The 23,217-nt window shown below is 38.9% G+C and overlaps 1 protein-coding gene across 3 annotated transcripts in view; it reads left to right on the forward strand.

The window, feature by feature from the left end:
• The first annotated feature begins 10,946 nt into the window (after positions 1–10,946).
• The window catches only part of tgfbr3 (transforming growth factor, beta receptor III), a 102,590-nt gene continuing 90,319 nt past the window's right edge, over positions 10,947–23,217 (forward strand). Inside the window, exons 1-2 of one of the 3 annotated variants that reach the window (XM_058402437.1) lie at positions 10,947–11,103; positions 20,642–20,775. In XM_058402437.1, coding sequence (XP_058258420.1) covers positions 20,712–20,775 — 64 coding nt within the window. In that variant the 5' untranslated portion in view covers positions 10,947–11,103; positions 20,642–20,711. Of the gene's footprint in view, positions 11,192–20,640; positions 20,776–23,217 lie in introns of those variants that run through there. The other 2 variants (XM_058402436.1, XM_058402438.1) reach the window with 2 other exon arrangements.

Below are 23,217 nucleotides of genomic sequence, written 5' to 3' on the forward strand. Positions count from 1 at the left end.
CTGCCCAACTTTAATAAGTAGTCTCTTTATGCCTGGAAGTTATGCTCCATCTACAGTATCACAATCTCACTGGCCTTTTCTAAAATTAATCATCCTATATTCTCCTTATACCTGTGTCAGAGTGCCATGTTTGCCATCAGCTGTGGCAACTGTATGACGAAGCAAACTGCAAAATGTCTAGTGTATAATAAGGACTTCTGCCTTATTTTCACATACCTTATTGTTGAAATATCCCTGCAGAGACCCTATATATAAAATAAGAAAAATCAGTCCTTGTACCTTTTTATAAAGGACCTCTATACTGCTGAATTCCTGTCCTTCACTACTCATTTCTGGATAGCCTTCATTATATTCATTTATACCATCAACACTGTAAGTAGTTTTGGGAGGCACAGTAAAAACAAATGAGATTATTTTCTTAAATGACAACATTCTTTTACAATGATGATGACACCTTTGTACACAATATCGACAAACGTTTTGGGACACCCTACCAAATCACTGAATTCAGGTGTTATTTTTCAGGGGTTGGGCTTGGCTCATTAGTTCCAGTGAAAGGAAATCTTAATTCTTCAGCATATCAAGACATTTTGGACAATTTCATGCTCCCATTTTTGTGGGAATGGTTTGGAGATGGCTCCTTCCTGTTCCAACATGACTGTGCACCAGTGCACAAAGCAAGGTCCATAAAGACATGGATGAGTGAGTTTGGGTCCTTACCTCAACCTGATAGAATGCCTTTGGGATGAATTAGAGAGAGATTGTGAGCCAGACCTTTTCGTCCAGCATCAGTGCCTGACCTCACAAATGTGCTTCTAGTGGACTGGTAAAAAAAAAAAATTCCCATAAACACACTCCTAAACCTTGTGGAAAGACTTCCTAGGAGAGTTGAAGCTGTTGTAGCTGCAAAAGGCAGGCCAACTCCATATTAAATTCATGTGCATGTAAAGGCAGATATCCAAGTTTTGGAATGGCTCAGGGTCTCTGCTCTAGTTCATCCCAAAGGTGTTCTAACAGGTTAAGGTCAGGACTCTGTACAGGCCAGTCAAGTTCCTCCACACCAAACTCGCTCATCCATATCTTTATGGACCTTGCTTTTTGCACTGGTGTGCAGTCATGTTGAAACAGGAAGGGGTCATCCCCAAACTGTTCCTACAAAGCTGGGAGTGTGAAATTGTCCAAAATGTCTTGGTGTGCTGAAGCATTAAGAGTTCCTTTCACTGGAACTAAGGGGCCAAGCCCAACTCCTGAAAATCAACACCTGAATTTAATGATTAAGAGGGGTGTCCCAAAACTTTTGGCAATATAGTGTATGCATATATAATGTTTGTGTGTGTCTGTGTGTTAGATGCATACCTAGATTTATTTAAGTTATTTAAATAAATTGTATATTAAAAAGATCATCTTGCAAAAATGAATATCATGAGTGTTCAATAAAATGAATTAAAATGAGCTTTATTGTGCCCTCGTTGAACCACTTAATTCCAAAAGGCAGCGTGTGTCTTATTAGCAATTTAGGGTCATAAGTTTTACTGGGGAAGCTTGGCAAGATCAGATTAGGTTTGTAATATTTTTCTGCTTATAATGTCATAAGGTTTTATTGGTGAAAGAATAAGAGCTGACAGAGACTTTCTGTGAATTACAAAATAGAATTTGTACAATGATTAGGCCCGATTGCACACAACTGTATAGGATGACTTTGTATGCTGTAGTGTTACAATTCTCCTTCACTGGAACCTGTTTCAGCATGATAATGCCCTGTGCACAAAACAAGGTCCATGAATATACAGCTTGCTAAGATTGGGGTTGAAGAAGTTGAGTGGCCTACACAGAGCCCTGAGCTCAACCCTACTGAAAAACCTTTGAAATAAACTGGAATGCTGACTGTACCCCAGGCCTCCTTACTTAACATCAGTGTCTAATCTTACTACTGCTCTTTTGGTAAAATGAGTAAATCCCCACAGCCACACTCCAAATTCAAGTGGAAAGCCTTCCTAGAAGAGTAGTTATAACAGCAGGGAAGCGGATTACATCTGGAATGGGACATTTAACAAGCACACATGGATGTGATGGTCAAGTTGTCAACAAACCTTTGGCAGAGTAGTGTAGATACTCTTTGTCTGCAGTATACATTGGTGCATCTCATTGACGGTGAGATGAAAGGTAGGCTTCTGAACAGGTACTTTATTAAACAAGAACAAACAGTAGATCCTTCAGGGGAAATCTGAGGTAAACGGAATTTATTGATGTTTTCTGGTCTGTAGCGTGCAGACATGGTTATTACCTGCCACATGCTGTTTAAGGTCAGTCACTCCATCATGTGTGCTGATAAAGCTCTACAGCAAACTATGCAGTTTGCCTTGTATTCACTGCCAAGCACAGGACAATATCCCATCTAACATTCAGACCTCTACCTCAACAGACTCCTGTGTCTTGCAGGCAAACTTCCATTGGAAGAATGTTTTTTAAGAGCTGTGAGATTAAGTGTCTGCAACTCTGGCAGTTATGAGAGTTGACATGCAGTTCCACACAGAGCCCATATTTTATTCACTATTATGTTATTCTCATCAATGTGAAGATTATGAAGAAAGAATTTACATTCATGCAGCCTAAGCTCCCTGGAAGCTGAGGATGAACACCATGCTGACCTGGCATCCAGCTTGCAGAGTGATACCCTAATTCAAAGTCGAATTTGACCCAAGTGCTGCCCTAAACAGCCTGCTAATCATAGAAATGTTATGCCCAAAGCGGCTGATAAACAGAGTTAGAGATGAGTTTCTTTTAAATCATGTGGGCAACCTGGCATCAGACATGACTTCTTGTTTTAAATTAATCATATCTAACTTATAATAGTCTTGTTTTATTGGCTGCTAGTTTTTCAATCATTTTTTTCTAGATGGAAATATCATGAAATAAGAATAATCTCAAAATTAGAATAATGTCTAGAAGTGAGTTAAAAAATTATATATTGCAGTCTTGGTCAATTGTAATCTTAGAATTTTGTAAAAGAACATACTAGATAAATTGATCTCTATTTAAAATATTCTCACTGAGATGATTGCAGTGCATCTAAGGCATTCAGGGATGCTATGTCCGTGGTCATGTCGGGGAGACATTTCCAGTCTGACAATTGAACTGACAATTGAGCCACTATACTCAAACCTTTGGCCTTCTTCAATTTCTTTGAATTTCTCTACCACTTCACCAGCCACCTTCTAAATGGCACTGGCCTGATGTGCATAGCCCTGAACACTCTTTACTTCTGGTCATAAGATTGGATTTTCCACAGTAAAAAGAAGAAGAAGAAGAAGGCTTTATTGTCACATATACACAACAGCACAGTGAAATTCTTTTTTGCATATACCAACTTTGGGAGACTATACTGATAGTGTTAAAGGAGGCTTTGGAACAGTTACATTGAAGCTCAGACATTTACATAGTTGTTGCCTAAGACTGCTTATTACTGCTTATCTAGCCTAAGACTAGATTCACTAGTGAAGGTCTTCTGACATTGTCTTGCAGTAGAAGATATTTATAAATAAAATTCCTTTTTATGTATATTTATTTACTTGCACTGAAAATCTCTGTATGCTTCTATTTACAGAGTCACACTCTCAAGTCTCTAGCAGATGCCAGTTTACTCTGTGGGCCCTGTGGGCTCTAAAAACACCCCCTGCCACTAAAGTGCTTCATGGATGCTCAAAACATTGCTCATTAAGCAGCTGCTCCAGGGCTTTATCAATTTCAGACACCTCAAAGTTTGTCACTTTTTCCTAAACGTTGCTCTGACTAATAGATGGAATACTTTGACAGTTTCCTTGACTGATTGCCCTAAATGGATGGAAAAATTTGGCACTTTCTATGAGGTTACCTCTGGGTTTGGCACCACACAGTGAGGAGAATGTTTAGGATTGTGACCCAGCAGTCAGAGAGGCACTTCTGAATACAAGAGCCTGGTATGCTCTCAGGTCTAAACTGTTAATGTACTGTTACAGTTGTGTACTTCCTTATCTAGTTTTAGTGCACCACCTGGTTCTGGGACTTCCTACAGGGACTTCTAGGCTGCAGAATGTCCCTGTCTCACGTTTCTAGCAGATGTACACTGAGGACTAAACAGCATCCCCCTGCCTCTAAAGTATCCCATGGATACTCAAAGCATTGCTCATTGGGCAGCTGCTACAAATCCTTATTGATTTCAGACAGCTCAAAGTTTGTCGCCTATCTTTTTAGTAAGGTTAGAAAAAGCTTGTTCTTTCTTGGACAAAAGCATAATCAAAGAAGTAGGCTCAGTGGATTCCAACAAGGGGTTCTTCTCATTGTACATTTTAGTTCAGAAAAAGTCTAAAAATTCTAAATTTGAGAGGGCTGAGGTACTTATTAAAATCCCTGCCATTTCACATGTTTAGGCTATCAGCCGTTATTCATGCTGTGTAGACCGATGACTGGTTCATGTTAGTGGGTTTGTGTGTGTTTTCATATGCTTATTGTTCTGGAGCAAAGATGCTTTTAGAGCTTTGCCTTCTAAGGACAAGCATTTGTCAGATATGACAGGCAGCCCTGTCACCTCTGATGGCCACAGGCATATGGACACCATATTTGGATGACTGAGTTCTGTCTCACAGTAAACTCCCCAAACAAACAGAGACTGGTGTGAGATCTAGTACTAGAGTCCCTTAAAAGTTCCTCTTATGAGCCCATGCAGGTTGTTAAAAAGAAATTATTCTCGCTGAAGTACTATTTGAACAGGAAAGCCGTAATTCCAGGGTTAGGGTTCATATAATCGAAATCACCCCTTGACTAAACACCATGGAAAACCTATGAACACCTTTCCAGTCCTATGCTTGGCTGGTTGGTGCGGGTCCCTGTCATGAGGAATCTGGTGGGATTCCTTGACAAGAATGTTCCAGGGAACAATGGCTATTGTTTTTAAAGTACTATGTGTTTCAAGTACTATGTCATATGTCATATACTTTGTTGAAGAACTCTCATTTCTGCTGGTATTTCTGGGTTTAGATATCTATCCAAGTTAGCTATCTAACTAGCGCTATTAAAAATGAACGAATGAATCCACATTCTATTATTAAAGCAATAGTTTGAAAAATAATAAAATGTATACAACTGGCCTCCTTACTCCAAAGGTTAATTTTATAATGTGAAGTGGTTAATGTATCTGAGTTAACGTGTCTGCCCACAGGAAAGTGGTAGCTCAGTGGTTAGAGTGCTGGACTGTTGCTTGGGTTCAAATCCCACTAACTTGCTACTGCTGGGCCCTTGAGCAAGACTCTCACCTGTCCAAAATGAGATAAAAGTCACTCTGGATAAGGTTATCTGCTAAATGAGTTAAGATTTAACAACACTCAAATTATAAAGGAAAACTGGTGGGATTCTATGAAGAATGAACCCTGCTGTTTTAACATTCAGCAAGAAAGATTTGTCATGTGTTTACTAAAAGGATTATGGCTGAGAGCGATATCTATAACTCATTAGTAGTATAGGCCCAGTTATTCTGTAGATGAAGTAAATGATTAAAGTGGTTTGTTTCATGACTTTCAAGAAGCAAAAGCAGATAGCAGAATGATGAGTGCATTAAATTGTCAAATATAATATACAGCATGTATAATGTATGTAATTTAATAACACACATAACAAAGAGCAATAGGATCAGCTGCAGATATAGTCAATATTGCACACAAGGGAATTATTTTATTTTGTGGAAATGTGTACAGACAAGGATGAGGTTACAATAATAACCACAAGAGGGAAGCACATGCCATATATTTGGTTAGAAAAAGCCGCTGTAGTTGTTAATAACATAATATTTCAATTCAGAGGAACTGTGTTGCTAAAGGCTTTTAAACCTTCTGTTTTTTCCTCTAAAAAAATTGATCATGTTCTGTGAACCAAAATCTGTTATAGTTGTCTAAGAAGATGAGAGTCTGAAGAGGTCTAAAATGTTCAATGCCTTCATTTAGTTTTATTCTGAATCTGTGTAGTGAAGTGTTTGTCTCTTGTAATGTGGATGTGGTCAATGTGGCAGAAACTGTTCTTACCTGCCACAGCTTCACCACATCCTTCACCGTGTACATTCCATTTCTCAGTATGCTTTTCCACTCTTCGGTAGACCTGATCTCAGCCTTCTGCTTAGCTCGATTTACTTCACCAGCTAACATTCTCTATAGTCCCTTTTGCTAAATCAGGCTTTGTCCTTAGGCTTTGGCAGGCTGAAGATTTGGAGTTGGACTAAGTATCCTAATCCTTTTTCACTTAGATAAAAGTGAATAAATGTAAAACTCCTATCCTGGATAGAAGTGCAATGTTATCAAAGGTATTTTATTTGTTCAATATTTTTGCAAATGCAAAAAAGAGACTAAGGAAAGTGGCTTTTGAAAAAAAAAAAAAAGAGAGAAAAAAGATCACAAATAAGATTGATACACAGAGAAGATCATAAAGTTAAAGCAGATGTTTCATGTTCAGGGCTTCATTTCATCTTGTCTTGTGTGTAGTTTTCACAAACTCTCCCACTGGCAGGTGATGAGGCGGGACATGGTGCTGAGGAATACATATGTATGAGGAAGTGGAAGCTGATAGCAGCTCTTTGAATGCATTCTCATCGACATTCAAAAAGCAGCACATCAGGGTATCTTTTTTTTTTCTTTTGCACAAACACGGCATGTAGCTCCAAAACAAAGTCTTCCGGCGTACCACCTCATTAGTGGCAAATCACGGGCTTGACATTTACACTGTAAGCAGCCGAAGTGCATTTCCATTTCCCCGGGAGCAAAGCAGAGCAAGAACATTTCAGTCGAATTACATGAAAGATGTGGCAGAGAAGGAGGCAATGGCATCATGAAGAAAATACACACCAAACAAATCAAATAAACAAATATAACCAGCAACAGCACGCATGCTTTAACAACCTAGAAATATCGTATTCCTGAATGGAACAAAAATGTCGACTTACGCTGGCAGACTAGTTGCTAGAGGAAATTTATTGTCAACCCACTTGCATAAACAAAACGCTCAATTATGGATGTCTTATGTTGTTTTCTATGTTAATATGACATATTTTCCATCATAAATTCCCCACTACTTTCTACCTTTTTTTAGGAGGAAGATTTTCCATATTAGCCTGAACTGAGATGAGATAAGATGAACCAGTTTTTTGAACCATTGCTAAGAATCTATCCTTCAGAATAGATTGGCCTTGGCATAGCCTACATTATGTCTGCTGGATTCAGATGCTTTCCCTGATAGTTGTCCTCCAATGTCGCACTCTATGCGGTCAGCAGGCCTTGAAGCAAATTAGATGGCAATGACCACAGAGAGACATTGTTATCAGAGCATACTTTTATAAGTTATGATAAGATCTTCCATCAAGGGAGTTCAGCATGATATCTGAGATTAAAGTTATTTGTTAATTTACATGATTTCACCACTAACAATGATGATATTTATAATGTAACAAAATATGATATATAGATTTATAGATTCTCCCACTAAAATGGTTCCTTGATGGTTTTTTAAAAGCTTTCCAAACTTCCTGAAAATTGTCTCCTTGGAGCTTTTCTCTGTAGGGGAAACCTTATGTAGTAGGGGTCTACATGGACCTTTTCACAAAGAAAAATAATAAATGTTAGCTTTGCTAGATTGAACCTGACTTGGAAGAATGTAAGGGTGTTTCAAGTGTTTTGATGTTAAAAAACATGACTATTGATAACTGATGTGCTCATGACCCAAAACCTAGCCTTTCAGAAGAAAACGTGTATCTGAAGGAATTCAGGGTTCTGGGAACATAGATACAGTTCCCCTTAAAAAGTGATTTTGTAAATCATTTTGTAAAAAAAGAACATTACACACAATACTCCAACATTTTACTAAAACAAGAGGTGAAACAATTTACTATTGTTCTAACAAGAAAGCATTGTCAACACAACTACTTATAAAAAATAATAGTATGTTCTCTTAACAATGTGTCACAATTATTGACATCCTTAAAGAATATTTTAAATATTGTATAATATTCGATAAATGCAAATAAATTGATCATTCTTTAAAAGCTATTTTAATTTTCATCAACTCTCAGTTCTGAAGATGTCTGCTGTTTTCCTGGGATTTACATATGAGGCTGCACACATGGAAAAATCCCTTTGTCATCCATTATTACTAGAAAAACAAAAGAACATTCAACACTACAAAAACAGATTGTTGTGGACTTGCACAAGTCAGGTAATGGATATAAAATACATAAACAGTTACAAAAAATAAGGCCATATGTTTCACATGTCTGAAATTGTTTCAGTCTGGAATTGCCAGTTTATAGAGAAAGTTGACAAATGGAAAAAATAACAGGTTTGCACAGTTTAGTTGATTCCTTTAGTTTAGAGTTTAGAAAGATGGACGTTCTTCTTCTAATATTTACAAATCAGTGTCTGTACCAATGGCAACATGTGCTGTGGTCAGAGGAAAAGAAAAAAGAAAAAAAAAATGTTATAATTCTGCAGAAGATATCATGAATTCTAATAAGGACTGGGATATTTCAGCCCAAACCCAGTTATCACTGTAAAGAGGTTCAGAATTATATCTGCCATAGACAGAGCTTTAAGCAAGATAACAAGCTACACATATTTTTAAGTTAAAAGAGAAATAATTAAATAACACAAAATCAGTGTTTTGCAACGATCATCTTATTCTACTGGACGTTAGTGAAACGGCAGTCTAAACTAAAGAACATGTCCACATCCACAAACACATATGATTTTTCAAAAAACACATATGATTTATTCTGCATGGGTGCAAGAAGATTTCCACATGCGTTGTCCCTAATATAGGCATCACATCAAAATAATTGTGAAGGTGCTGGTCATTTGCACTGCTTGTTATGTGCATCTGGAAAACAATTCACATTAGACAAATTTAAATGGGGTTTCTGTATGTTTGAGCTTAATATCCATCCATCCATCCATCCAATATCCTATGCATGGTTAGGGGATGCTGGAGCCTATCCTGTGGGGTTTAGGGCTCAGGGCACAGGGCAGGGGACACCATTGTACAGCACATGGCATACATGCTCGCATACAATTTAGAGATGCCAATCAGCCTACATGTCTTTGGACTATAGAGAAAACCAGAGTACCCAAAAGAAACTCCTGAACCCCTTTCAAGGAGAACTTGAACAAGAATGCACATGTTTTATGCATTTTCTTTGGGCTAAATTCCATGTAGAGTGCAAAGGTTCTAGAGGGCACTGTCTCTGGTTTTCATGGAGCAACAAATCTTTTAGAAGAAATGACCAAATTTAAATAACAATAAATGAAAGCTCATCACCCATAAATGGCATAACTCTATGCAAATACATCTAATTGGATGCCACCTACAATCACTTTTAGCAGCAATAGTAGTGAACTAGTAACACATGTATTTTTACTTGTACTTTAATTTTCATTCAGTAACTGTTTGAAAATCTGACAACAATCTATATGAGATGCATAATTATAAATTCATTTGACAGAATCTTGACAGAATTAAGAGAACACAACTGTTGGAATTGGTAGCAGCACCATGCTTAGGTAATAGTTTATTTTTCATATTGACAGTACTGACTTTCATCATAAACTATGTTGCCAAACGTTTTGGGACGTCTGCCTTTACCTGCACATGAATGTAATATGGAGTTGACCCGCCCTTTGCAGCTATAACAGCTTCAACTCTTCTAGTAAGGCTTTCCACAAGGTTTAGGAGTGTGTTTATGGGAATTTTTGACCATTCCTCTAGAAGCGCATATGTGAGGTCAGGCACTGATGTTGGATGAGAAGGCCTGGCGCACAGTCTCTGCTCTAATTCACCCCAAAGGTATTCTATTTTGTTGAGGTCAGGACTCACCAAAGTTCCAGGTTCCTCCACACCAAACTCGTTCATCCATGTCTTTATGACCTTGCTTGCATCCCTAAACTGTTGGGAGCATGAAATTGTCCAAAATGTCTTGACATGCTGAAACATTAAGAGTTCCTTTCACTGGAACTAAGGAGCCGAGCCCAACCCCTGAAAAATAACACCTGAATTCAATGATTTGGACCGGTGTCCCAAAACTTTTGGCAACACAGTGTATTTTCATGTCCAGTATTCAGTATGATTTAAACTTTTCCTCCTGTAATAATTCTATTAATTAATCAGAAAATGTCTGTGGATTGTACGTGTGAGAGCAGAAAAAAACTTTTTTTAATTTGCTCCAGACATTGCTTCTGTTACTGCTTCTGTCATAAGATCTTTTCCAAATAGTTTACACCTTTATGTAAAAATGTATAGATCTATATCTGTTTAGCCCAATTTAACTGTGTGCCTAACTTTATTCGAAATATGCTTGCAAATTGCACATCATTCAGTAGTTCATCTTCCTGTTTAACTCGAGTCAGCGCTCAAATTCAGAGAAATGACATGCGCTTACTTGCATGCATGCGCCTTCTTAACAGGCCCCGCCCCTCAAACGCCCCTTCTTTACTGAGACTGAGTCACTTCACTGAGTCGATTCAATTGAACTACCGGAGAACCAAGAGAACTTAGATCATTTGGATCATATTGCTTAACTAGTATCACTGTCTTCTAGAAATAGCTGCAATATATAATATGATACCTTTAAAGTAGCCAACATTTATGGTTTTATGCTGTTGTTTTTTTTGTCTGTTATACAGATAAATAAACGGACTGGGGAAGTATCTCTGAGATTGGGTTTACAATTCAAAATTCTGCTTAATCACTAACAATATAGACAGTTAAACTGCATTATCTTTTAATAAAGTCTAACATATTATAGAAAAGAAAGCACAGCTTTAGGTTAGTTTGTTAAACAAAATATATATTTCGTAAAGAGTTATTCAAAAGCAAATCGTGACTCTCTAATAACAGCAAGCCCCGCCCCTGAATCCCATTCCCCATCCTACAAGCCCGCCTCCCCATGGAGTACACACTACGCGCGCGGATAAAAAGTTTTTGGGAGCGCTTACTCACGTTATTATCCCGAAATCTCGACAGCTCGTCTCACAGCTGATGACATTAATGAACGGAGACTGCGTGATGCCCCTATGACGTTTACTTAAACGAAAGGAAACGGTAACTTTGGCGCTGGGTTTGTTCTTTGTGCCGCTGCTCTGAACTTCAACTTCAACCAGAAGTTTGCTTTAACTGGGAAGACTGGCTGGTATGTCAGTGTGTGTTCCTCGCTCTTCTGCCAAACTGCACTAACACTACGATTAGATGCTTTCCAGCTGTGTGCATGTGTGTCTGCATAACTTATCTAAAATCACCGCAAAGAAGTTTAACGTTATGTTGCTCCGCTTCCTTCTGCTGACACATGTATCGCGTGCGCGCGCGCTCGGAGGATCTTTTTTTATTTTATTAGATCGATCACAGACTAATAAGAAAATAAACAAAGAAATCTTTCGGCAAAGCACGTTTGCTATGATATATTTTGTGTAGTACGTGAAACATCACATAACTGTATAGCAAATGCCATAGCATCCTTATAACAGGAAGATGATGTGCTGAGATGCCCATAGATCTTTGCTTTCCAGTACTACTATGCTCATATGTGTGTCATACTTGCTAAAATCAGCGTATAAGATGTATTAGAATGCATTAGAGAGCACAGGTTTCCTGGTCCTGGAGTACCCTCTGTCATGCACATTTTAGTTTTTCACCTGCTCAAGCACTCCTGACTCGACAAATTCTATTCCTTCACAGCCCTTGCTGAGTTCAAGTGGGTGTGTTAGAGCAGGAGTCCAGGATCAGGGTTGGGAACTGTATTTGAGAATTAGATCAGTGTTTCAGTGATGTTCTTTAGTCTGGTGTGTGTGTGTGTGTGTGTGTGTTAGAGAATTAGATCAGTGTTTCAATGATGTTCTTTAGTCTGGTATGTGTGTGTGTGTGTGTTTGTATGTGTGTGTGTGTTAGAGAATTAGATCAGTGTTTCAGTGATGTTCTTTAGTCTGGTGTGTGTGTGTGTGTGTGTGTGTGTGTTAGAGAATTAGATCAGTGTTTCACTCATGGTCTTCAGTCTTGTGTGTGTGTGTATTAGAGAATTAGATCAGTGTTTCACTCATGGTCTTCAGTCTTGTGTGTGTGTGTATTAGAGAATTAGATCAGTGTTTCAATGATGTTCTTTAGTCTGGCGTGTGTGTGTGTATTAGAGAATTTGATCAGTGTTTTAATCATAGTCTTCAGTCTGGTGTGTGTGTGTATTAGAGGATTAGATCAATGTTTCAATTATGTTCTTTAGTCTCTGTGTGTGTGTCTATTAAAGAATTTGATCAGTGTTTTAATCATAGTCTTCAGTCTGGTGTGTGTGTGTGTGTGTGTGTGTATTAGAGAATTTGATCAGTGTTTTAATCATAGTCTTCAGTCTGGTGTGTGTGTGTGTATTAGAGAATTTGATCAGTGTTTTAATCATAGTCTTCAGTCTGGTGTGTGTGTGTGTGTGTGTGTATTAGAGAATTTGATCAGTGTTTTAATCATAGTCTTCAGTCTGGTGTGTGTGTGTGTGCACATGTGTGTTGAATATCTTGCTTGGGGATTGGAATATCTGACAGTTTTGACATTCTGGCATCATTTGGCAAACATTTGGGAAAACAAAAAAAAAAGTTTTTATTTAAATTCTACGAAATACAAAATGTTTGCTTTTGGTTCCTGAGGTTATGGTAAGGCTTATGAGTATCTAGCATTAATTAGCTGCATTAATTATTATGGCAGTAGAAGGCCCTCACAAGTGTACTAAGACAAACTAGTGTGTGTGTGTGTGTGCGTGTGTGTGGAGATTTTTGTGTGTGTGAGTGTATGTGTGTATTAGAGAATTGGATACACTAAAATGTGCAGTTGCAATTAGGGAGCAGGATTATGAAACCCTGTACGATGGAATTTGCATAGCGGTGGGGTTCTTGGGTTGCATGACTACATGTGGTTATTCATCCTCACACATTTTTTTTTTTTAATCTAAGTTCAAGCTCATTTGAAGTGCCCTAATCAGGAAATTCAATAAGCTAATAAGTGAATGGAGTCGGGTTTGCGTCCCACTCCCGGTTCTGTGTAAAAAGGGTTAAGTGTCTCTGAATGACTGGTCGCAAAACCTGTACTGTCCTCAGGTCAGCTGTTAAACATCACAAAGCACTGAAAAACACAATGCATAAAATATTGAGTTGAAAGGATGCAGATCATGCACCAGATTTTGCACAGGACATACAACTGACAAGCTACTGACATATCTTCCTGCCTGATGAGTGAAATCAGTCAAATGAGGAAAACTACTGTGCTTTTAGTTTAGTGGAAGCTACCCACCACTATTCTCTATTGTGAGCAGTGAAGTAATGAAACGGTCTAGTTAGGCTTTGCTCACTTACGCTGTGGTCTTATTTATGTGGCTGCCTCTAATGGGAACTAGACTTGCTCTCAGCACAAGGTGAGGGGACATTTTTTTTAATCCAGATGCTGAGCATAGATATGCTTTGAATATTGAGTAATATTTAATTAATTGTGAGTGCATTACATGTACACCATGCATTGATGTGATTGAGGTCTCTTCTGAGGAATTTCCATTTACGTGTCAATCACGAATATTTGCGTAAATATGTCTAGATCAAGTCTAGAATTGTCGTGATGTGACTAAATATGTAATATCAGTCATTAATAGACAGTTGACACAGAAGGCTGTTGTATATTACGTGTAGCACAGATGCAGGAGAAAAGAAGTTGCGCTATGAGAGACGAATGACTCGTTTCTGACTCTTCAAGACCATAATGAAGATCAGATGTTCAGATAGTGGAGCTACTCCCTTGGGGCACCAAAAGGTTTAGACATGTACTTTATTCTCATTCGTAACCATACTGTACAAAGCTATGTTTTAGAGTGACCGCATCTTTAGATTTTGTATTTTGTTCTCTCAGCTATCTTCATGAGATATCCAGGTGGGATGCTTTTTCAACAGTTTTAAAGTAGGTTTCAATTTTAACATTTTAATAAATGAGTAATAAATTCATAAATCAGCAGTAATAGCATTTTATGTTTTATTAAAACTAAGCCATTTCCCCATAAAAATGACTTCAGACGAAAAGGTATTTTAAGTGCTACAATATACATTAAATGCAGAATGTTTATATGTCCCATATTTTATGAAACCTTATACATCTGAATGGGTAATGTTATAGGAAGGAAAGCATTAAAGTACATTTAAAAGCACTTGAAATATCTGTCTCATAAAAGCCTAGTGACAGATCTAATTCACTTTAGTAATTTGATTCGTTTGGCCCGCTTTGACCCGAATTGAGATTTTCAAGTGTATAATTTGTATGATGTTCCCAAAGGCTTTCCTGCTACCTGATGTTTGTATCCTACTTTAAATTAAATGAGTATAATTCATGTCGTAAAAATATGCTAAATATACTGATGTCCGTCAAATACAAGAGTGCAAGATGAAATGGCGGGGCAGGGGTGAGAGAAAGTGCTGACAAAGGAAATGTGACTCTTGTCATAGCTTGAAAATTCTACAGGTCAATCATTTTGAGGGATTTTTTTTCCTGTGTCTGTTCAGTTCAGTAACTCTGCACTGTTTCCCATGTGATTGATGATTCAGAGAGTGTAGAGGCCTAGGAGTGTGTTCACATGCCGTTCGTGTTGGTGCATGTGTGTGTGTGTGCACAGTGATGTGGTCTGACTAATATATAGAGGCCATTCAGAATCATGCACACAGGTGTTTCATGTGTAATGATGATTATATGTGTAAATGTCCTAGTCTTGTGTGCCCTGTCTCAAGTGATCTCTTTCTATATAGATGTTTGAGTGATAGTGTTTAAATGATAGTATGTAAGGGCAGTTTCGTCTCATGTTGGTCAGTCCACACTAGTTTGTCTCTGATACATAGCCAAGCTGGAGCGATGCACTTTAGCGAAAAGAGTGCATTCTTTGTTATTTATATACTTCAGGAGTACCATGTCACTTACGCATGTGCATTTTTTAAGGCTGAGTTACTTATAGACTGCTGCAAATTCAAACCAAATAATACTTATTAACAGGCTGACTTTTATATCTGCAATGGTAAAGTCAGATATCAGATGGTCAGTTTCTTGTTAATGTGTTTCACTATGGCTCTCACTATTGCTTATTTGGTGTTACGGCAAAAGGGGTGTGGCCTATGTGTCTGTTAGTCTCAGTGAACAGAGTGTAACCTATATGTCTGTCACTTCTAGTAAAATAGGTGTGGCCTGTGTTTTTGCTGCTTTGAGTGAAGGAGGTGTGGCCTATGTATGTGTAAGCCTCATTGAAAGATGGTGAGGCCTCTGTATGTGTCAGTCTCAATGAGAGAGGTGTGGCCTCTGTGTGTGTCAGTCTCAATGAGAGAGGTGTAGCCTCTGTGTGTGTGTGTGTCAGTCTTAGTGAAGGAGGTGTGGCCTCTGTATGTGTCAGTCTTAGTGAGGGAGGTGTGGCCTCTGTATGTGTCAGTCTTAGTGAGGGAGGTGTGTCCTGTGTATGTGTCAGTCTTAGTGAAGGAGGTGTGGCCTCTGTGTGTATCAGTGTCAGTGAAGGAGGTGTGGCCTCTGTGTGTATGTGTGTGTGTGTGTCAGTCTTAGTGAAGAAGATGTAGCCTCTGTGTGTGTGTGTCAGTCTTAGTGAAGGAGGTGTGGCTTCTGTATTTGTCACTCTCAATAATGGAGGTGTTTCATTTTATCTGAAAGTCTCATTAAAGGAGGCGTGTCCTCTGTGCCTGTCAGTCACAGTGAAGGTGGCATGGTCTTTTTGTCTGTCAATCTCAGTAAAGGAGATGTGACCATTTTGGCTATTCAGTCTCAATTAAAAAGGTACACAGTACTGAATGTACCACTGTATTACAGCCCAAAATTGTTAACTGAGGATATAGCATCCATATACCTAACCACATATCAGCTCAGGAGAGATACACACTTGAGTTGTATAAATTTGAATCTGTATCTAAAGTCTAGATACTCATTTGGGTTCAATGAGTGGTCACATATGTCAACATACACTTTTTTTTAAAATTTAAGAAAGAAGTGTTTGTGCGTCACACTGAGCCTACACTGTGTGTTGGAGGAGCCATGGTCAATGGAGCAAGGCTTTAGTCAGTGGCCTTTTCCTTATCTTGGACCCAGTGCCTTGTCAACATTCTTACTTTACACATCTGGAAGGCTGTTATGCAACCTTGGCCTCACATGTGGCATACCTTGACACGAGTATGAGAGCCTATGAGGTGCCTAAAAGCTGCGCTGTGTATCCAGATCCTTCCTTTCAATTATAATCATTCTCTACAGCATATATACTTTTATATATTTTTGGAAACATGTACTTGGGACATTTGACATCCTCTGAGAGGTTTGGAAAAGATGTTCTCTGTATCCTAACCTCATCTCAATTCTAACATAAGTTAAGAGTATAGATACGTGATTAGCAGGTCTAGAGTGTCTTTAAATCTGATGTGAATAAGACTAAGCAAGTGTTAATAGACATTTGATGCAAATAGAGGTAGTATGTTATGTATATTGTTAATGCTTTGCCTATAGTGTGATTTATCACTCATTTTGCTGCCTGCTCTGGCAGTGTGTTAAACCATATGGCAGCCTCTAGCCCTCCTACACCACAATACAGCATAGAGTAACTCGTAGCTACTTATTATGTTCAGTCTGGGTTTACTAATGAGTTTCCCAGCCTGTGGCTCGTTGTGTGTTATGGTACCATAACTCTACAAGAGCGAGAGAGAGAGAGGCTTTTTAGATAGATGGAGTCACGCAATGCGATCAGGCACAAAAACATTTAAATTTCGTTACAACTAATCACAGGTCACACATGCGCTTGTGGTTAGCATTTATGTTAAGTGTAACACATCACTCTGAGATGTGTTTAAATATATCAGAATGCACTATTTAAGTCACTATTTTAGTACATAGGTTTGCTGACAATAGCTACTGCTGACCTAGAGCTGCTGTTTGATCTCCGGCTTCCTCTGATTGTGAATTAAGTGTCACACTCTCTCAAGGCTTTGATAACACACACACACACACACATGCTCTGAGAGCAGGATGAAAAAACCTCACCCTGCATGTGAGCTCTGAGTGTGTATAGTGTGTGTATGTGGGTAATTCTGGGGAACAAATCAAACGCAGAGTGTCGTGACCCCGGCCAAGGTGCTAGAGGTGTGGTATTTGTTGAGATTCTCTAAAACGACTTCCCTGCTTCAGCAGCTGCCGCTGTGTGTGAATGCCTCTTTGTTACCACAGCTGTTTGCTGAGAGAGAGAGGGAAGAGTGCACCTTAGCCCTCTTCACTAGAGAGATTACAGATAGACAGAGAGAGAGAGAGAGCGATAGAGAGAGAGAATGAGAAGTAGAAGAGAGTGTGTGATAAAAAGAAAGAGAAGCGATGGAAGATACTGCCAAGTTTCAGTTCTTCTACCCTTTTATTTGATTACTTGTGGTTTAGGCCTGATTGCTCTGAGGTTTTCATAGGCACAAGGCCTGCACAATAGCTTATTTATGATAAGTGTGTTGATCACATAAACATCTTCACCGCTTCTTTTCGTTTCTTTATCTGAGACAACTCGGTGTGTGAAAGGAATTTAAAGCCGAAGAAGTAATAAATGAAGTTTTAATGTAAACATTTAGTGACAGAAACACATGCCTGCCTCCTCCATTGAAGTAACTTGAGCATTAATAAGGAAACAGTGTCTCTGAGTGATGCCTGAAAAACAAAACCACCTTCACATGTTTCCAATCTTGAATAGTTTCTGCTGTTATGTGTTGACTGAAGAGTATAAGAGCTCTAGTACTGCAGGTGATGCAGTTAAAGAACAGTTAAAAATGACATAGGATAAGACCCAGGTGGTATATGAGAGCATTAAATAAAGGGTTTGAGGATGGCAGAGTTAGCATGCTTGTAAGACTTATGCAGTACTTGGAATGAATTGGCTTGGGCATGCCTCGTTTGAAATAACCAATCACAGGCTTTTTCACGTCGTGTTTATGTCTGTGGAATTCTTCTGATCCCTTAACAGACAGAGTTCTCCAAATAGGATGTTAGTGTTAAAAATAACGATGCTTGTCGAATCAAATGTTATCAATACAGTGCTGAGTGCATTGTTCCTATCATCATTTCCACATAGATATGAAATGGGTGGAGCACTTCACATCCCTCTGCTACTTACTGGCAGCGGAAACCTGTTGTGTAGTCCTGATTTTCTAGAAACATCTGATTTCCAGATGTTTCTGCCAAACGGGTTTTCACGTTTATCATCCCACCTTCGTACACACTCGTTCCATAGAACTGAAGACTAAATGAAAATTCCTGAAGGTTTTCCATCTTGAAAGGCCTGAAAGTTGTGCTGTGTGTCTTTGCTAAAAAGGTGGACACTCGCTTTGCCTGATCACACTGTCAGCAAGACGGAGTGAGTGTTGTAGGCGGGATGATGAGCAGACGCTCAGTGGATGTTCCTGTTTATGCCATTGATTTTAAAATCCTGCAACACCCATTGTGTTCATTTGATTGGCTAGATTTTCCCTTTACAGAGTAGGAGTTGTTGTCTTCAGCAGATCCCTCGCAGGGGCTTGTCTGTCCATGTTTGATTCTGTTCTGTTGTGTGCGTCTAATATGAATCCCCCGCTTTTACAGAAGTTAGTCAATGCTAATTTGAACAAAAAGAATATAGTGCATACTAGGATTTTTGTAAGGCTTTAAAATAGCTGATGCAGTGATGCAGTGGACTCATACTTTTGGACTTTGTACTTTCGTAGAAGTGCATGAAGTGTAATGCATGATGTAAAGTTGTGTTTAGCTCATGCTGGTTGGAGCATAACTTCCTCACTGCATTCTAGGGGTCAGTTGGGGTTCTGGCGATTAGCTCTGGCCACCTGTTAATCCTCTTAGCCTGGACACCCTGGTGATTCTTCAGTCTGGTGTCAGTTTCGTCTATTTTCTCCATTTTGCTCAGTATCACAAGGCCCAAGAGAGAGAATGAGAGAGGGATGGCGTGTGTGTGTGTGTAAAAGGAGAGGGTGGGAGGGAAAAGAGAATAAAGGAGAAAGTAAGGGAGTGATGGAGAGAGAGAGCTAGAGTGAGAGTGAAGTTCAACAGGAGCCTCACAACTCACAATCTCACAAGAGCCTTTATAAGCAGGTTACGGTCTACACACACCCTTCCTAGCCGAGCTTGTCCCATCAGCCTTTTCACAGTGTTCCATAATCAAAATTTCCATCCATGTTGATATCCCTTCAGAAACAGACCGGTGTGCAACCAATGAACGTCTATTTAAGAAAGCTGTGCAAGTAATGAGTCTACACTGTGAGCTTCACATCATTTGGAAAATTCAGCGTTCAGCTCATCCTCATAAGCACTCATTGTTACACTTGTAAACATAACAGATTCCTTCTTCAGGGAGGGAAGTAGAGCATCACAACTGTTTCAAGACAGACCGTTAAAAAACATGACGCACACATATCCTGGAAATTCTGTAGAATCCAACCAATCAGGTGACGACTCCAAATCTCCTAAAGTGTTTCCAATTTAGTGTGCCATATGCATCAAATGTCCAGCCAATGGTCTGTGGGTGTGACCTCTGAGGCTGAGTCTAGGCTCTTCGTGACTGTGTGTGTTTGGATGTTGTTTGTATTCAGCACTAAAGCACCGAATGGAAACAGTCATTTCTATTTATTTGTTGAGGCTTTTTAGAACACCAGAACCATCAGATGTTTCTCTGCTAATTAAATATGGACTCACCCACGTGCTTTCTCTTTTTCTCCTGCTTTGTTTTAACTCAGTTTAGGGCTGCAAAATCAGTTTGATAATCAATAGCACAAAATAAGGCATTAGAACTTTTAATAAATGCATTTTTATGATTTCATTTGGGTTAAGAGGAGATGCGTTTTCTGTTGGTGTAATGATAGCAGCAGTGATTGAAAAAATATGTCCTTTGATTACATAAAATGACTTAATTAATAATAATTTAATCATCACACAACCGGTTACTGTTTTTTTTTTTTTTTTAATGATGGAAGACATACTGCCTTTATAATGTTCGTTCATTCATTCAATTATTCATTCATTCATTCATTCATCTTTAGTAACAGCTTCCTCCTAGTCAGGGTCGTGTAGGATACAGAGTTAATCTCGGTAACATTGTGATTTAGGTAGAAACACACCTTGGATTGGGCGCCAGTCCACTGCTGGGCACCATGTGTACACACACACACACACACACACCTACACACACACTTTCACCCCTAGGGGTGATTTAGCATAGCCGGTCCACACACTTGCATGTTTTTGTAGTTGAGGTCGGAGGAAACCAGAGAACTCTTCAGTTCAAACTCGTATGCACACATGGAGAACATACAAAACTCCACACAGATGTCTTTATAATGTGTAGCAGTATAATCCCTATATGCTATCTTTGTCAATCTTGTGCAGCCTTAATTTAATTTAACGTAATTCAGTTTAAGGTATTTTATTGGGTTAACATTGTTACATTTGTATTGCTTCAGCTTGAGTTACAAAATAAGTCGATATTAAAGAAAAACAAGAAAGTGTGCTCTTTTATAAATAGAGGAAAGAGGGGGAAAAAGAAAGCTGTATTAGTAACTGTTTCTGTGTCTGTGCTTTTCAGCTTGTGTGGAGTGTATTGATGAGAAATTCTACCCTTACTTCTGGAACTCTCTTGTGATCACTTCCCCTGTATGATGGGACACACACTCCTGGTAGTCGTCCTGCTCTTTGCCCTGAGCAGTATGACTTCTGCAGGTAGGAGCTGTTTTCCTCATCACTCCTCCCTTCCCTCTCTCAGCACTTTTATCCACAGAAAGTGAGCGAACCTGCTCCAACATGGCACAAAGACACCTTTATCATCTCTTTTTTTTTCCTTTGATTGATTGCTAATTTATTACCAGTAGCACAGAGGACTTCTGTGACCCGACTATATCTCATGGCTCATAAAGACAGACATAATAGTGCTCTTTCAGCCTTTGAGATCACCTCTGTGCTGAAAAGTAAAAGATGACTAATGCATATGCTTCAGGTGGGATTTTAGTACTGAACTGACAAGACCTCAACGACTATGAAAGCACAGAGTTGGGTCTACAAAGTGTACCAAAAATAAGTCAGTTGCTGAGGTCTGAGTGTGAGGAAGAGTGAGTGAAGTGTCATGTCGATGTGTATAAGATTTCTATGTCTTTAGCATGTAGAATAAGACATTATGTGTGTGGAGTGTCAAGGGTGTGTTCTCAGTGACTCGCTCCTATTTCTGGATCTCATGTTAGGAGTCAGCCGGTGTTGCTTGTTTTGTCAGGTCCTCACAAATTGCCCTGCGTTCGGAATTTCCCCGCTCCCTCCCATCATCAATCCAGTGATGCTGTGGTGATGTGCATTATGAAAAGTGCTGACAGGCCCAATCTCTAAATCTATTTAAAAAAAAAAAAATCCTATTTACACACAATACTTTCATTTTTTCACGTTTCTCAAGCCCAACCCAGTGCAAATTGAACCACCTGATCAGCCATGCCACACATCATGCAACAGGAAAAAAAGAGAGAGAAAAATACCAAAGCAAGTAAACATAGTTAATAACAGCAATACTGTTCGCCAAGTGTTGTACTGTTATTAGGCTTGAAAGCTTTTTTTGTGTTTTCCTCAGGGAAGAATTATATAGTATATTTTACTCTCTGCCTGTACCTTTTAAAGGTGAAAACTGTTTAAAAAAGAAAGATTTAATCATGTTCACAACAACACAGGTCATGTAGTAGCTATCTTAGAAAAACTGAAACAGTAGGCACACAATGTCTCCTCAGTTCGAACAGCCCTTGGGTTAAGCACAGTCTCCTGCTGTGACCTGCTCTTTAAAACAATGAGCTCACCGAGGAGCCTCTTCCTTCACATCACTCATGCCAGCATTGTAGCATTCCTCCATAGCTCCAACATGCAGGAAATACAGTGATCTACGCCAGCTTGAGCAATGGACTGTCTAAACTTTAATTTGGGAATAAAAAAAAAAAAGGACATTGTGTTAGCACTTTAAAAAAAAAAAAAAAAGAATGTCTGCAGTATATATGGTATAAATATTGTCTTTTTATTGTGCCAACATATCACTCTATTCATTGTGGTCTCTGTGTCCTGATTGGTCTGAGAGTAGCCTGGAAAGCCGGAAACCTCGATAGCATATTTTCACTGCTGCTAAAGATATGTTTGTGTTTTCAGCAAGATAAAAGTCACTCTTTTCTTTTGCCTTTGGAAAGCTGAAACCTGGCCATAATCTAATCTGCTGCATTAACATTTCGCTGGTGATTCATTCGACAGGGACTGCTGAGGCAATCACATTGCAGTTGATGTACTGTATTTTGGTTCTTGTACTTTGGTTAATAGAATTCAGTCTGTTCTGCATAAATACATCTGATAGGGACCTAGAGAAATTTTATGACTGGTACAATGGACAGTCTCAATCTCCTATTTCTTTAATTTGTGTGGCGGCAGCTACAAAAAAAAAAAAAGCCCAGGTTGTGTAGATGTGTGTCTTTCCAAGGTGGTAAGATAAAATCTTGATACACGACCAATAAAAACCTTTTTTTCGGAGCCAACCATTTCAAAATGATTTTTTTAAAATGACTTTTTGTGTGATTTCAAAGTGGAATGATTAGGAATAATATACGCAGTATGAACTAGAGATAGCGAGGGAGGGAGGGAGAGAGGCTCTCTCATTTATACAGTCATTTCTGAGTGCATTATACAGTACAGTTATTACAGTTACTACAGATTAATAATATCAGCACTTTATGTGCATTGGTGATAATGACTTTCATAAGCAAAGTTAGAAAGTTTAGATTTTAGCTCACATGGAAAACAAGAAGTGAAAGTGAGTGCGAAACATGTAAAGTGTGTGCTTTTTGATTTTTTTCTTGTCATCTCTTGCTGCTGTTTCACACACTCTGTCTGGTTCTCTGTCATGAAACCACACACAAACACACACACACACATTCTCTCTCTCTCTCTCTCTCTCTCTCTCTTTCTGTCTTTCTCTTTCTATCTTACAGTCTTCTAAGAGCATTTTGTATATCTCATGTCAAGCATGTCCCCAGCTGCGTTATGACACAGAGGTGCTCAGGTTTAAGTACTGAAATGGAGAACACATTGGAAGTTGAGCCAGGTGTTAGTTTGTGCCAGTTGCCAATAACAGCTTGGGCAGGATGCTGGTTG

Source organism: Hemibagrus wyckioides, linkage group LG11 (assembly GCF_019097595.1).
Source record: "Hemibagrus wyckioides isolate EC202008001 linkage group LG11, SWU_Hwy_1.0, whole genome shotgun sequence".
NCBI classification, from domain to species: domain Eukaryota; kingdom Metazoa; phylum Chordata; class Actinopteri; order Siluriformes; family Bagridae; genus Hemibagrus; species Hemibagrus wyckioides.